Source organism: Micromesistius poutassou, assembly GCF_964030765.1.
Source record: "Micromesistius poutassou genome assembly, chromosome: 19".
Taxonomy (NCBI): domain Eukaryota; kingdom Metazoa; phylum Chordata; class Actinopteri; order Gadiformes; family Gadidae; genus Micromesistius; species Micromesistius poutassou.
The window spans coordinates 7,334,545-7,350,855 of NC_140289.1; the positions used below are offsets into that span (position 1 = coordinate 7,334,545).

Consider the following 16,311-nt stretch of genomic DNA (forward strand, 5'->3'; position numbering starts at 1 on the left):
AACAATGCCTGGAAGCAACTGCTGCGTTAAAAACTGCTCCAATGCCTCACACGATCACCGAGGAAACCGTAAGAACAGTGGGCTACAGTTTTTTTAGGTTCCCTAAATGGAGAACGCACTTAGGAGAGCAAGTATCCGACATCACGAGGAGACGTCGGATTTCTTGGGTGGCTGCAATCAGAAGAAAGGACCTTACTTTCGATAACATTCCCCAGTCGATAAGAGTGTGTTCTCTGCATTTTCACTCAGGTACGTTCTCTAAAAATGTCTTTAAATTTGTTTATGTTGTCGTCTCTTAAAGCCACGAAGTGTACCTTATGTTGGTGCGAACCCTGAAGTGCATCTGAAGTTGTTTTCTAGCAGCTAGCTAGCTATCTAACAAACTGTTGCTTCTTAGAAAATGCTCGATGGCCCAACTATTAATGTTGTTTTAAACAAAACTAGTTGAGATTCAGTTCATGACATTAGTGTTTCCCATGATTGTTTTGAGCTTAACTAACACATTTTCTGTAAAAGCTTAAAGCATTGATTACATTGCATTAAAGCATTGATTGTACATTGTACATTGCATTAAAGCATTGATTACATTGAGTTTTCATAATCTAATTATTCTGTTCTAGGTAAACCATCATATGAGATGGGCCACAGTGATGTCAAGCCAACAGATGGAGCGAGATATCAGCGGCATGTAATGCGCAGCAGGACCCAGCGCCAGGAGCAAGTGCCACCACTGGCAGAGCATCAGGAGCAGCAGCCTCCATCCCCGACAGAGGAGCAGCGGCCTCCATCCCCGACAGAGGAGCAGCGGCCTCCATCCCCGACAGAGGAGCAGCGGCCTCCATCCCCGACAGAGGAGCAGCGGCCTCCATCCCCGACAGAGGAGCAGCGGCCTCCATCCCCAGCACAGGAGCAGCGGCCACCATCCCCAGCACAGGACCAGCGACCGCCATCCCCAGCACAGGACCTGGAATGTGGACTCTGCACATCTAGAGGAGATGTAATCAACAGTCTTTTGGAGGAAAACAGAAAGCTGAAGGAGGAGCTTGATGAGTACCGGATGAATGAGAACTTTCTGAGTGGTGATGATAACATAGTGAAGTATTACACAGGACTTGCAAGCTATGTAATGTTTCAGACACTTCTATGCAGTCTCACCCCATATCTGCCTCAAGGTAGGATGAAGAAACTCTCACCCTTCCAGCTTGTCCTGTTGACTCTAATGCGCCTCAGACTAGACCTGCCAGTAAAGCACATCAGCCATCTGTTTCGGGTACACAGGACAACAGTCAGTGATGCCTTTCACCATACCCTTGGAGTGATGTATGCACGGCTGTGTCCATTAGTGCACTGGCCAAGCAGAGACTGTTTATTGACGAGTATGCCACACCAGTTTGTGGAATCGTTCGGGGAAAAATGTAGCCGCCATTGTGGATTGTTTCGAGGTGTTTATTGAAAAACCCTCAAATGTACTGGCAAGGGCACAGACTTTCTCTCAGTATAAACATGCATACACCATGAAGTACCTAATTACACCCTTACACCTAAAGGGTGTAATTTCTTTCATATCCCAAGGGTGGGGTGGGCGCACTAGTGACAAACGTATAACAGAGCAAAGTGGTTTCCTCAACAAACTGTTGCCAGGTGACATTGTGCTGGCAGATAGGGGCTTTAATATCAGGGAAAGTGTGGGTATGATGTGTGCTGAAGTTAAGGTACCTACGTTCACAAGGGGTCGTGCACAGCTGGATGCGAAAGATGTGGAGGAGACTAGGGCCATAGCACATCTCAGGATTCATGTTGAGAGGGTGATTGGTGTTGTGCGCAACAAATTTAAATTCTTACACTCCACTGTACCTGTGAACATGCTCATCAAATGTCAGGGTGAAAACCTAATGCCGTTGGATAAGATTGTCACTGTTTGCTGTGCCTTAACAAATATGTGTAAAAGTGTTGTTTGAGTGCCTCCTTAGTGTTTCGTGTGTGAAATAAATTCTTGAAACATGATATGGCGTAACATTATTTATTGAGAACTGTTAGAATAGAAATAGAACTATAAATTGAATAAATAGAAATTGACAGTGCAACATTTCAAAAGGTTGAAACAGTAAACAGTGTAAAAGAACAATGTGCATTTAAAAATAAACATTTAAAAATAGCAATAAAGAAATCAAAAAGAAATGTGCATGGATGTACAATTCCTTGGCCTCTTCACCACGGTCTGTGGCTGTAGTTCACGAAGCACACTGGGGCGAGGTGATGCTTGGGATGTAGGTGGTATCGAGAAATATTGCACCGCAAGTTCAGGGAGAGCCACCTTCACAAAGAAGTCCTGTGCCTTCTGAAGCCGTGCATTCCAAAATGTTTTGTCTGGAGCTATGCGCAGAATCACACAGTCCTTCAATGTCCACACTACAAAGTCACAGTAGGCACTCTCTGTTACAAACAGTTGGGTCTGGACCTGGGTGTAGTACTGGTGGTTCTTCTTGAGGTGCACCTGACCATCAACAGCATGCAGACAGAAGTTGCGGTCATCTGATGAGTACGCAAGGATTGTGCTGTCCTTGTACTTCACGGGGCATTTCACTTCTATGCAGCCTTTCCCACAACAAGTGCAAGTAACAATGGCATCTGGCGATGCTCCTACCTGTGGGAAGGCCGGGTTGACAAAAAACCCACAAGTTTCCACTTGTTGATCGGTGTGCTGATCCTTTGTTTGGGCAGTGTATGCCTGCCTCGCTGTCTCCTCATGTTTGATGCCCCAACTGGTGGCTGCTGTTCCCGGCCCACGTGTAGGATAACAAACCCTCTTTATGGTGGAGGGTGCTGGTGAACTAATGTCTGTTGCATAAACACAATGCATTGAGGAGGCTGTGATTCTTCCAGCCCGTGCAGCAAACCAAAGTGATGAGTTGTGCTGTCCCCGCGTCCTTCTCTCTATCTGCACTGCCTGTTCCTCAGACACATCAGCAATGCTCCCTATGGTCTGGCAGTGCTTCTGCAGCGCAGGCAAGTCACTCCTATCAAGGCCGCTTCCATTAGCCAGAGACTGTAAGCTGCGGATGGGCCGAATAGGGTCTCTGAACTCATCGCAGTATTCGGGTAGCACACTCAAAATTGCTGATCTTCGTCTTCGTCGTGCTGATTTCCCGGTAGAATACTGCTAGCTCTTCCGGTGTTGGTGTCGGTGTGTCATTGGCTGTTTTGGCTGGACGTGTTCTCAGACTATTGTGGGTCTCACCGTCTATTCGTCTGTTTAGAGACCTCCGTGTAGCTGCAGCAGATATGAAATTGATGCGTTGGCCAACCTCTGGCAGGACCTTGTTGATGCTGCTTGGCAGCTTCCAGTAGGCCGGTTCGTCTGTGACTGTGGCCTTCTCCTTTAACCGTACACAGGCATCGACCATAAACAGCAGGGCTCCGACATGGGTGCACGACTCCGCTACACCAGCCATGCATGTACAGTGGGCCGAACACACTTGCCCTGATGGTGTGAGGATGACCCATGTGAGTGGAGGCTCGCAGAGCCGTCATGAATGCATGACCTGTTAGATACAAGAGGTAAATAAATTAGAGAAACAGTAAAAAGCCTTGAAGACAAGGGACACATTTTATTTCAAGTTACAGCCTAGTCTAGACCCCCATTTCCATTTGTATGCAGCTTTCCAGATTTACATTTGTCTGCAGCCTGAATCTCACAGACCTTTCATTCACACCGTTAATGGCTTGCTTTAGTCTAACCAGACCATTAACTACCCTAGCCTAACCAGAACTGGTTTGTCTACTTCGAAGCCCCCAACACACAATGCCTAGTATGTTTCATTGGGCTAAAATCAAATTAGCATAACAAGCTGCAAAACATGTGGGAAGTTAATCTAACGTTTGTGTGCATGGAACACCTCGTTACAATCTAGTGTTTACGAAACAATCGCGGTAAATTACTTTGTCACTTTGGTCAACGCAATGTATTCACAACACATTAGTATTAGCATAAAACTCAAAAGGTGAAGCAACTTACCTTTGCCAGTACAACAGTGTTTTGAGCGTTTGGAGGCTTGTAGATGGCCAGGTCTTGCACCCAACCACAGCAGAATGTCTCATAGCTTTCTAGCGATTTATGGCTTTTAAATTCTTGCATCGTATATTGACTGATGCCAAAAACCAAGTAGTTCACTATGTCCATATATGTGCAAGGTGGTTAAAGGTCCAGGTCTCTGTCCCATTCTGCTGCAGGTAGCTCGTATGGGTCGACGTTGTTTAAGTCTGACAGCTACTCCTCATACCTCTGCTTGGCGCTGGTAGTGAGTTTGTTCCTGTAAGGACCCTTTTCCTTCGCCTTATTCTTCTCCATTTATTTCTATCGTAATTTCTCCTGCGTCTCTGCGTCTATGTTTCCTCATCTGTCTGTATGCCGCTCTGACAACGTTTCTCCTGGCAACCGTGCTACCAGCATGGCGGATGGGCTCAAACCCCTCCCCTCCCCAAAAACCACGTGACTCCTCATTCTGAAATTGAGAATGAGGAGTCACGTGGTTCACACAACTTCACACACCGTGTGAAGTTATTTTTTCGTTTCGGCAAGTAGCCGTGTAATAATGTAGCCTATAGAACGTCGTCGGTTATTATCTAAAATAAGCCCCTTAAGGGAGAAGACACCGCCGCTTCAAGTCGGGGTCCGGTTCGCCCTGTCGGGGCCTACCGTAATTTCCCGCATACAGGCTGAATCATGGATAAACCGCAAGCCTTTCATTTATGTATTTAAAAAAGCAGAATAAGAATAATTATGTAATGAATAGGCATATAAAACCCTTCAGCCAAGTGATCACTGCAAATCGATGTTAAACTTGAACTTGCTTTCCCCCCCTTTAAGACCAACTACTGCTTGGCACGCATTATTTTTGTGCAGCAGCTATGGACCTGTCTTTCTTTAGGCTTAGGCTACTGTCTCCGAGTGCGTGTCGCTGTTTAAAACCTGACGAGGTGTTCACCAATGAGCTAGTTTACCATAATAAGACCGCCACGAATCTGGAAAAAATGAATAAAGACAGCGAGGATGCAGGGAGTTCAGCAAGGCTACAGCTGAAGATCAAGGTAAATAGGTGCTGATATATTTTAAACGTCAGCATTAGAGGAATTGACGTGTTCCCCGACGGACAAATTTAACGCACAACTGTGTGTTTATGCTGAGACTGCTTTGCTTTTTGCTACCTGTCTGTGTGCGCCGTGCGGGCTTTGCGCACCGTCAAGGGAAAGAGGCGGTGGTTGAAAAAAATATTTCGACCGCTTATTAAGTTCACTCGTTGCTTATAATGGTTTATTCGTTTCCCAGTATTTCATTAATTTAGAAGACAGTTTTGTTAATTTTTTTTTTTTTTTGGTGAAACACAACACTGCCAATGTGGCAGTTCCATGCGCAACGGGGATTTATAGGCTAGTTTTACCGCGAGTGAGTGTTGAAGAATGAATGAATGCGGGTGATGCTTGGTGCGCGTGTGTGTGCGCGCCCATCTGTCTAAACACACGCAAATTAAACACGTAAGTGTATGAGAAGGAAATCGAGTCAGTCAAGGAAATCGAGTCGAGTCAGATAAGCAGCTGATTCTGAACGGACTCGTCTTCGAGATGGACGTATTGTATTCCAATTTTAGCGAAAAACACACATAACAGCTTGAAAGAAAAAACTGTTTAAGGATGCTTATCTTTGCGTGCATTTTGGGATGACTCTCTGCCAATGACTTCAAGTTGGCAAAACTGCGCCAAACTGTTTACAAAGGGACACTTGCTTGCGACGCAGCAAGCGCCTGCTAGTTGACCTGCCGGGCGGGACGATCAGTAGGCCTACTAAAAAAAAAGATGCAGACCCTGAGCGTTTTGTTTTCACCCCCACTCCTTTAGGTGATGGCTCACGGCACGGCGCAGGGTAGGCCTATCTTGGATGATGTTGCCATGGTGAGTAAACGGCCGGATGGGAGACGATGGTTTTCTTAGTTGCTAGGTTTTCACTCCTGAGCTGAGAGCACCCACGCATTTACAGCCACGATAAACTGGAGCCAGTTGCATTTAGAGTCACTGTTAGTGTGGCTTGGTTAGGTAATTCATGTACATGGGGAATATCTTCAATAAAGATGATGTATCAACCAGCCACATGGCCTATATGAGTCATATATGGCCTATTGGACATTGCCACGGTCACATGGGTTCTCTCACACGCTTTTCTCATGGTTTCTCTCCCATGTTCCAGGTTCTTGATGAAGAAGCTGAAGTCTTCATAGTGAAGATGTGGCGGTTGCTCATCTACGAAACCGAGTCCACTTACCCACATAAAGAGCTTAGTTCTGATTGGATCGCTTCCCAAATCGTCCCGCTTACATTTTCGTCTCGTTTTTATTCGCTAACGAAAGTGTCAAAAGATTTCGTCGTAGTTTTTTTTTTTTTTAATTTAGTTATCGTCTCGTTTTCGTCAGACCCCCAATGTTTTCTCAATGGATCTCCACGAATCACACAAGTGGCTTGGCATATTTTGTTTAAAAAACGGCGAATTTCGCCGACTAGTTTGCATGCCTGCACCTGTGATGTCTTAAGGGCTGATTTCCAAAACGGCGTGTAACTGCTAACCACACCACACCTGGTGGCATGTCATGGCACCTTTAAGGCTGAGGCCAAGCCACACCAGTGATCATTTGAGTACTTAAGGCTTCATTGCAAATGGTTCACCCTGGACAAACGGGAGTTCTTAAAAGCTGGGAATAGCGATTAACTCTTTTTTAGAATGGTGTCCTCAAGCCAAAATGTATAAAAAGGAGCAGACCCATAATGTTATGAGACGTTATTCCTACAATAATGCCTCTAAAGAGGAAATTATGTAAAAACGTTGCTAGATTTTACTTGATATAGAAGAACACCAGTTTGCAAACATAGTGCAACAACTCACTGACAAGGACACGCTTTGAATCAAAACTTCCCGTAACTTTATTGAGATCATGTTAGCTAAACCATCAATATCCTGCCGGTAAAAACCCTTAAACTGGAAGGGAAACAGCACAAAAATGCACCCATGACTGGTGTTGCGGAAAAATAAGCCTTTTTTTTCAGTTTTACCATTGAGCGCGGCATTGTGCAGCCAGCTAGAGATGAAACGTCATGGATACTGAACACGCTGGTCTGGTGAGCCAGAGATTAGTGAAGGCCACTGTTTGAAAACGGCTTTGGAATTATTGAATCTTTTACAGAAGGGGACGGGGTACGGTCAATATTTGTATAATTTGACTTCAAAAATAACTAATTGGACATGGAATCTGAAAGAGCCAGGGCCAGAACATAGCAATAGCGCATCACCACTATCCAACCCAAAACCATGTTCACACATGTTTGTTTCATTATTTTTTCATTTAGCCAAAATGAATGTATTAACTTCAGGGAAATGTTGAGAGCAACTGTACTGGCCGAGAATAGCCAGGTCCGTCCGCCTTGGGTTTCTTCTTCACCCCTTTCATTGTGGAGGTCTGGTGGGGAGGTCCTAGTCCTCCGCCTTGGCCTCCATCTCCTCAGCGTCATCGTCTCCGTCCACCTCAGCGTTTTCCCGCTCTAACCTCTCCAGCTGTCGGGCCAGCTCTGTCTCGTCCGTGTCCGTTACCACCTTAGGCTGAACGGGAAAGATACGCAGGTTAAAGACACCATGGAATATTGTTTACCGACTGAACAACAATGCTAGTCAATTGCTATTTTTACATTATACTTTTCCACTGCTCTTTCATATAAAGCCTGTAAAAGGCCAACACACTGCTGGCTTATCCAATAACCCAGCTTACTTAGAAATACATCAGAAAATATACAATCCCTAGAATTAAAGTAGTGCTAGTTTATTTAGATTTCCTCCATGTCTTCTGTTATGTACAATTAACATATTGTTCAACATATTCACATTTGTCAATTGAATTAAAAAAAACGTTAATGCGTGTATTTAATGCTTTGGTACACAAGCATCGGGCTGCGGGAAACCTTCTCACCTCCATCTGGATGTTGAACACGCCCCTCTTCTCCTCAATCTTCTCCTTGATGGCAGCCATGGCCTGGTTAAGGACAGACAGGCCCTCTGTGCGCTCCAGAGTTGTTGTGGTCATCACGTAGCGTGGAGGGGCGATCAGGTTGATCTACGGGGCAGAAGGCATTCGGTGCGTCAGTTGCGAGGACGTAACCCTAGGGGTCATGGTCCAAAAGGCCCACAGGCTGCCGGCAAAGCGGTTGGATGAAACATTCCTGTGGAGGCTCACCTTGATAGGCATGACTTCTGTAGAGCAGCCTAGCCCCGCCCGGAGTGCTTCCTTCACCGCGTCGATCCCCTCGTAGCCGTAGCACGCCACCTCAATGTCTACAGACAAGATCACAAAAACGTTGATATGCGCAATATGTGGAAGGGATCACACAAGCGTGTGGTACAACGTTTGTTAATGCCACTGAGGGGACGTGGTGTCTCACCGGCTCGGATTTTGACCGCCTGTGGAGTGAGTCGCCTGTTGATGTTGTCGATGAGTACGTTCCTCTCCTCTTCTGTCAGGTCCAACCCATCCAGGATGGCAGGATCTCTGAGAGGGGGTAAGGAGGGCCACTTTAAAACCAACACACATCAACACCTTTAACTAAAGGCATGTGACTTTTCAACAGTTGTCATTTTAACATGTTTTTGAATGCACCATTTCATCAGAAAAAGTTTCTAAAGCACATGCTTCCCTTCATCTGGAAATCTCTCTTTTGGATCTCTTTGATCTGAATAACATTAGGACACTTACGCCACAGCCTGTTTGAAGACATCATAGGCACCGTATCCAGGCCGCTTGTATTTCTCGTCAAAGACCCAGGCGGTTCGCTGGAAGAGGCTCTCCAGCTGCTCGTCCTTGCTGTAGTCCAGCACCTCGGCCACGTGCCGAAGAATGCTGTATACCTGTTATCGGCATAACAACCACATCAGCCAGGGCATCATCACTCCATGGCAAATGTTTGACCACACTAGGATCAAAATTAAGCTTTAAAAACAACAATAATTGCAAATGCAACAGGTCATGAGTTAACTAAACCACTAAACCACTAATACAACATGAAAGTGAAGTTGAAGCTATAAAAACGTTCAATATTGCTACCCATCAGTTTACTCACGGTTTTAGATTTGGTGAATTTGTCTTCACATTTAATGGCCTCCTCTGGTGAAACTCTTCTTTTTGACAGGTCAATGTATCCTGAAGATAGAGGGAGAGACAGTTAGGATATTTAAATAATGTCATAATTTACAGTTACAGTATCTGTGACGCTCTGTAATACTTTGTTACATTTGGTAGGAATAGCTTACCCTTCTCTTTGTCTACACGGATGACCACCACACACTCATTGCGGCCTATACGAATAAGCTTGTTGATGGAGCGGATACGTCGACGTGACAGCTCACTGAGGAGGATCATGCCCTCGATGTTGTTGTACTCCAAAAGGCTGACGTAGGCACCCATCTCAGCGATGGACCTCACGTTCACCATCACCACATCTTCCACCTCTGGAAACCGGTGCTGGTAGAATCTACAGCTGAGCCCCGGCATCGCTGAAAGACGCGATAAAAGAGAAAGGGAAAGAGATCAGATGGTCAAAATCTAAATCTAACGTTATTACTTTATGAAAACGTGAAGATGACTGGCTTCGTCTGTTTAAATTACGCCAGCTGTACCAACTCAGTGTAGAAATGCACAAGTCAAAACCAATTGTATTCTCGTTTGAATGGTAGCGCTGAGTGGTATGATGCAATTCCGTTTTACGATAATTGTATTGAATATATGGCCACAAAAGAGAAACAAAACCCCAAATGATAAAAACAAAAACAACAGAAGCAGTCGATAGAAGTAGACAAATGCAGGTTACTGCTCGCAATAATGGAGAGCCACCGTAAGCTACGTAGCTAACGGGTAACACAGGCCGTTTACTGGGCTGGCTCTCAGCTCACATGCGGCACATGCATCGCAGGGGTTAGCAGTTAGCCACCGCTAGTAGCATGATCTGCCTTCCCCTGCCGGCGAACAGCTGCTTTGCCTTTCATACTAATGCGACTTACCTGTGTCATATGGTTACAAATAGATAGGAAATGGATTTCTGTTCTTCAGAACTTCTTGGTTCAATATTCTCTTTCTATATTTTAAAGATTTGGGCCAGCTAACTCCAATTCATCGGTGTGTGCTATTTTTTTTTCGACCCGGAAGAGATCATACCCTAAAGGGTCGCGCAGGCGCACGACTCATTTGCGGAGCGTCGTGGGAGTCACATGACTAGTGACCAGCTGATCACCTTGTAGGAGGCTAGGAGCCTAGTTGTATTAGATCACGACGCCAGTTTAATATTTCTTCCTAATACCCTTGCAGGCTATCCGATTCATTTATCATTCACACCGGGTCGTTTAGGATATTGACCAGCGGTCTCTTTTTCATTTCCAAGCTGAGAAAGGCCATACTTTTCGACGAAAGGACAAGATGTCAGCAAAAGACAGGATCGACGTATTCCCCTCCAGAATGTAAGCATATTGTTTGCTAGCTATGTGCCCAACTACGATGTCGCAGGATAAGCAGTGCAATAAATAATGTTTTTTGTATAACTTCCAGACAATGTCGACATATCGAATGTAGTGCATGGTTGCCAATCGTAGTCTATTCCAATGTATATATGCAGATAATCTGGGGTGGCTCACATAAAGGCTGTCATAATCATACATTTGCTCTTACAGATGGATGATTGACTGTATATTCCCTGTATTTTCGACCACTGTTTTCAGAGAGCTTTCAAAATAAGGAAGCGTACATGCATATGTGCCATGTGATGTGTGTATTTCTAACTGTGACCTAACTGTGCGCTGTTGAGGCATGATTCACGTCTGTCACAATTCTGTTTGGACCCAAGATGGTGGTTTAAAATTATTTAAGATTTTTAAAAGACACTTAATGTCCAGCATTAAGGATAGAATTTGCTCCATTAACTAAAAACTAAAATAATAAATGTATCGTAATTCGTCCTAATTCGTCCTAATACTATTTCCAATTTCATATTTGATAATTTAGCTGACACTTTAATCCAAAGTGATTTATTTAAGTGAATTAGACTACAGGCCATTAATGAGCATGTAGAGGTTAAGGCACCTTGCGCAATGTTGCTTACAGGTAGAGTGTGGACCTAGTCAACTCAACATAGTATCCCGCTCTTTTAATTGTAATAATCAGCTCGTTTTGCATCGCAGGGCTCAGACCATCATGAAGGCCAGACTAAAGGGGGCGCAGACAGGTCGCAACCTGCTCAAGAAAAAGGCTGACGCTCTCTCTATGCGCTTCCGTCAGATCCTACGTAAAATCATAGAGGTAAGTCCAAATAATTGGACCGTCCCCATTGTTGTTCTGTATGTAATATAGCATTATACCAACATGGACCTGTGGTTTACTCTCCTAGACCAAGACCCTGATGGGAGAGGTGATGAGAGAGGCGGCCTTCTCATTGGCTGAGGCTAAATTTGCTGCCGGAGACTTCAGGTCTGAACCTCTTGAATGTCCCCTGAACTTGAATATTTGAATACTTACTGAATTTCACATTTCCTAAATAATTAGTTTCTTTTGCCCGGACAGTACACATAACAAATCTGTCTGTAAATGTTCAAGATTTAGCCAGAAAGGATAGTTTCCATCTGCATAACAAATGTATATAAATGCATGTTTTTTCCACAGCACGACTGTTATCCAGAATGTAAACAAGGCCCAGGTGAAGGTCCGTGCTAAGAAGGACAACGTTGCTGGTGAGACACACACACACACACACACACACACACACACACACACACACACACACACACACACACACACACACACACACACACACACACACACACACACACACACACACACACTCACTATCAACATCTTGCTGTGTCGTTGTTGTTTCCTCATCTTTCCCAGGGAGTTGAAAGGTTGAACGGTCACAGATAGCGTAGGCGATGGCTGCTGTTTGCACACACACTCAATCTTGCGCACACACTCAATCTAACTTTTGGAACAGAAAGTGCCTATACCACTTTACAGTTTTAACACAATTCCTTCTCTCTCTTTTTCTCCCTCTCTCTCCCATTCTAGGTGTCACTCTCCCAGTGTTTGAACACTACCAGGAGGGAGGCGACAGTGAGTTCATATTTACATATAAAGATTCATAAAGGTTATGTCTGTGAATGCATGCTACATCGTGTATTTATTTTTGTGTGTGTGACTCGTTTGTATTGGATTAACTGTGAATCCATGTCGCTAAACAGCCGGTGCGTTTGTGTCCGTCAGGTTATGAGCTCACTGGTCTGGCCAGGGGAGGAGAGCAAGTCTCCCGGTTGAAGAGGAACTATGCGAAAGCAGTGGAGCTTCTTGTAGAGCTGGCCTCCCTACAGGTAGGGGGCGCTGTTTAAAATAATTCCTGTGACTAAAAGGTACAGTCCAGTTAAATGTAAGACCCCCATAGATTGTTATTCCAGCATGTGTATCCATTAGTCAGGACATTAGTTGATAATAAGTGGAGTAAGGACATGTGTGCCATACATCATTTTAATGTAGAACAGAAACACACACTAACCAGCTTGATTCCATGCTATATTACTCAATAGCAGGATATGTATTAACAACAAAACATATCTATTTATTCCAAGCCCCAGATTAATGTCAACCATTTTGAAACTATGTCTTGTATACGCCACCAGAGGGGTCACAGCAAAGGGAATTGGTTGAAGCCAACTTTTCAACCGAGGTAAAGTTAGACAGATATTAAGTAGGATTGCTTCTGGATTACGATTTTGAGAGATGATACAGAGGGCTGTCTGGTTGTAATCTATTACTTCAGGGTCTTATTTATTGAAAATATGCCTGCAACCAATCCATAATGAGTGAATCATTGACGGTATCCATGCCAATCAGCCTATAGTATCAGTATAGACTGTGTACTGTCAGCACAAACTGGTCTCACGAGTCACCCACTGTGTCTAAATCCATAATGGCTGCGCCCTCACAGTCGACCATGTAAGCGGTTGGGGCCTCGCACCGTAGTAAAGAGTGGACACGCGTACATTGACCTTCACTTTCTATTTAGTTTCAGTTCCACTTTAGCCCGATTAACATTTGCCAATATCAATGTCTGTGTTCTGCACACAAAACCGTCTGCTTTGGGTAACAAATCACTAGGAAATCTGTTGATAAAGGCAGGACCTTTTTATGAGACGTTTTCAAACATGTGTTATCGTAAATTCATACATTTGATGGCGCGTCGATCATAAATGCACCATTTGGACATTCATGAAATGTATCAAATCATCATGCATATAGTTCATGCAGATCAACTATATACATTAAATGTATATCGTTTTTTAAGTCTGCAATCTCAAGCCCCCAACCACAAGTTATGAAATGCTGGCTTGAACGATTGTAGTATAGCTGATTAAAATGAGACTTTGTCTTTGTTTGGCAGACTTCCTTTGTGACGTTGGATCACGCCATCAAGGTCACCAACCGCCGCGTGAACGCCATCGAGCACGGTAGGCTGTGGACGCCATGTATTTTCATGGTTGCCTCAGGTCCCTGTGTCTGCCCCTCGCTGACGATTACTGTGAATGTTTGTTTTTTTTACCCCCCCCCCCCCCCTCCCTCCCCTCCCGGGTCTCTGCAGTGATCATCCCTCGCATCGAGCGCACCCTAACCTACATCATAACAGAGCTGGACGAGAGAGAACGAGAGGAGTTCTACAGGTGAGCGGATTGATCCAAACAGCCTTTGGATCAGTTTGATTTATAGGAATGTTGGTTTCTCAAGCACATGCTCGTTTTTAGTGTGGCTGTTATCATTCTGATTTATTTATGTACAACTGTATGCAGGGATATGCATTAACCCAGTGGTTCTCAAACTTTTTCGGTCACCCCCCACTTTGGACAAGGGGGGATGTTCAAGCCCCACCTGCCCCCATCGCCCCAACACAACGCTAACGAAATACGCCAAGCTTAACATCTCCACATTTATTGAAGTAACATCAAGTTACATCATGTTGTATCTAAATTCTAACTCAATAACGTCAAATAACAGCAAGTTCAACAACAAGAGAAAATAAAAGTGCAGCTGTGTCATGACTTGTACCAAGTTCAGAAAAAGAGAAAATAAAAGTGCCACTTTGCAATCTGTTAAAAAAAAAAAAAGACGAGCAATGCATTTGGCAAGACAGGTGAGCAATTGAACTTATGAGACCTATACTTGCATGAGTGGCTGCAAAGCTGCAAGCTTAAAATGTTCAAATGTAGGCCTATTTCAAATAAAAAAAAAATCATTATTAGTGACACATCTACAAAATATGCGAGCAGTGCCCCCCCAGCCGAGAAGAGAGCTGGAGTGTCAGCGGACACGCTATCGGACGGGGAGGACTCCAGTGACGAGGCTCAGCATCGGGACGAAGCTGCTGCTTGGTTACAACACCTAAAGACGACTCTGTCGGTGTGTGATCGCGGTGGCGAGAAGCACGGTCGTTCGTTTCCCAATATCGCTCAGATGGACAGATTTATCCTCGCCACCCCTGCTCAGTGCGTCCCGCGCAGCAAGAGAGCGAGACTTCTCCGGTGCTGGATCTGATATTCAGGTCGGATGTGGTTTTAAGTTGTGCGGGTATAAGGACGGGTGCGGGTTTGCAACATGAGAGGCGTGCAGGACTCTGCTCTGCTCACCTCTCTCTCCGTCCCGCTCTGCCCCCGGCCCCCGCTCTTCCGCTCGCGTCACTTTTTAAAATCCCCTTCAGCGAGAAACATGTATTTGCCACATCTTGCTCCGACTGTTTTTGACTGACTAATTTTAAAATGTTTAGCCACCGTGGCCTACAGGCAGGTTAACGAGCACAGCGACGCGGCGCCCCCGATGTAGAATGACGACAGCACTTATTTTATAGCATGAACAAGTATTGATATATATAGGCCTATATATATCTTATAGCGACATTCTGCTTGAAAATACGAGATATGACTTGTGGTCCATATCGCCCAGCCCTACTGTCAAGCTTTCACTCCTACCATAAGAAATGTGGAGTTTTCAGTGAAATTTCCTCCCGTTTGTCGCGCCCCACCTGTCACGTCTCTGTTCCCCACCAGTGGGGCGCGCCCCACACTTTGAGAACCGCTGCATTAACCTATCATTGTGAAAACAAACTGAAGTGTACGTTGTGGATGGATGATAGTGTGCGTAGTGTGTGTGTCTGAATGGTGTATTTGTAAGTGTGTGTGTGTTAGGCCACCTGCATCAGAATGACTCAAAACCAGCCCTCTTTATACTGTATATACGACACAAATTGCAATAATTTGCATTGTTAATGAAAATTAACAATGCATACATTTGGCCACTCGCGTCAGAAAATCCAATGAACTGCAACAAAGACACAGGTTATCCCATGAAATAGCGATTAATGGAAGACTTAATGATGAATATTAATTAGCCTGATGCATGGTTAATCTGTTACACAACCAGTTGGTACAGCTCCAACTGGTTATAGTGTCGATTAATTTGAAGATGGAAAGAAAACAAACGAAAAACCTGTTGATTCTGTGGTTTCTCACCGTCTTCTCGTACCCGCCTCCCAGGCTGAAGAAGATCCAGGAGAAGAAGAAGCAGCTCCGTGAGCGGACGGAGAAGGAGATCGCGGCGCGGCTGGCGGCGCTGGGCCCCATCGCTGAGCCCACCAACATGCTGATGGAGGAGCAGGACGAGGACATGCTGTTTGAGTGACGGCGTGTGTGTGGGGGTGCCGAGATCGGCCGTGTCGCCCCGACTCTTACTCTATTTATTCTGTACCTGTTAAAAGTCTTGTTGTGTAAATGGGTAAAAAGAGCGATGTTTGTCTGTGATGTTTTCTCTTGGTTATATTGTTTACAGTATTGTATGTTTTCCAGTGACTGTCGGGGCTGCGTCAAACGTTGCCCGTACCAAGTGATGACGCTTGTTCAACAAAAAATAAGATATATTTAAATGAGACAAAAGGACATATCTATTAGAAATACTTTAGTGTGGTGGGATGAGGCTGTAAATAAATCAGTTTCCTTGCAACATTCAGAGCCATTGCATGCTGGTCACAGTGTGGTTGTTAAGGTGCTTGTAGATCTTTCCCCCGCCCCCCAACCCAACAGACCCTTTTTACAGGGGTGTCAACGTAAGGTGTTATGAGTGACACGTAGGTGTCGCTCATAACACTAATTACAGCTCCTCTACTTTCATGTAGTGGGGCGACGGTAATGGACTAGTGAGGATAACTCAC

At 44.8% G+C, this 16,311-nt stretch overlaps 2 protein-coding genes and 1 pseudogene across 3 annotated transcripts; 2 read left to right on the forward strand and 1 right to left on the reverse strand.

The window, feature by feature from the left end:
- The first annotated feature begins 977 nt into the window (after window positions 1-977).
- LOC311364282 lies at window positions 978-6,269 on the forward strand (annotated as a pseudogene). The gene is made up of 3 exons: window positions 978-1,875; window positions 5,893-5,917; window positions 6,239-6,269. The product of its transcript is annotated as an uncharacterized misc_RNA (transcript).
- Window positions 6,270-6,942: 673 nt separating this feature from the next.
- Window positions 6,943-10,225, reverse strand: eif2s1b (eukaryotic translation initiation factor 2, subunit 1 alpha b). Its single transcript, XM_084483476.1, has 8 exons — window positions 10,085-10,225; window positions 9,338-9,580; window positions 9,148-9,227; window positions 8,784-8,935; window positions 8,473-8,579; window positions 8,268-8,365; window positions 8,004-8,147; window positions 6,943-7,639 (listed from the first exon to the last, which is right to left on the reverse strand). Exons 2-8 carry the CDS (start codon window positions 9,576-9,578, stop codon window positions 7,514-7,516), a joined length of 948 nt encoding a protein of 315 aa, XP_084339602.1. The 5' UTR covers window positions 9,579-9,580; window positions 10,085-10,225; the 3' UTR covers window positions 6,943-7,513.
- An 86-nt stretch (window positions 10,226-10,311) lies between these two features.
- Window positions 10,312-15,888, forward strand: atp6v1d (ATPase H+ transporting V1 subunit D). The gene is made up of 9 exons (XM_084483883.1): window positions 10,312-10,537; window positions 11,255-11,372; window positions 11,461-11,540; window positions 11,733-11,800; window positions 12,135-12,179; window positions 12,330-12,433; window positions 13,501-13,567; window positions 13,699-13,777; window positions 15,641-15,888. The coding sequence occupies exons 1-9, from the start codon at window positions 10,497-10,499 to the stop codon at window positions 15,783-15,785; spliced, it is 747 nt and encodes a 248-aa protein (XP_084340009.1). The 5' UTR covers window positions 10,312-10,496; the 3' UTR covers window positions 15,786-15,888.
- The last annotated feature ends 423 nt before the right edge of the window (window positions 15,889-16,311 follow it).

Excerpts from the sequence above, each read along its gene's own strand:
- eif2s1b (XM_084483476.1), bottom strand. The coding sequence starts at position 9,578 with ATGCCGGGGCTCAGCTGTAGATTCTACCAGCACCGGTTTCCAGAGGTG. Across the intron at positions 8,936-9,147 it reads AATTCACCAAATCTAAAACC|GTATACAGCATTCTTCGGCA; the intron begins GTGAGTAAACTG and ends TGCCGATAACAG. Across the intron at positions 8,580-8,783 it reads GTCTTCAAACAGGCTGTGGC|AGATCCTGCCATCCTGGATG; the intron begins GTAAGTGTCCTA and ends ACCCCCTCTCAG.
- atp6v1d (XM_084483883.1), top strand. The coding sequence starts at position 10,497 with ATGTCAGCAAAAGACAGGATCGACGTATTCCCCTCCAGAAT. Across the intron at positions 11,541-11,732 it reads TTTGCTGCCGGAGACTTCAG|CACGACTGTTATCCAGAATG; the intron begins GTCTGAACCTCT and ends TTTTTTCCACAG. Across the intron at positions 12,180-12,329 it reads CTACCAGGAGGGAGGCGACA|GTTATGAGCTCACTGGTCTG; the intron begins GTGAGTTCATAT and ends TGTGTCCGTCAG.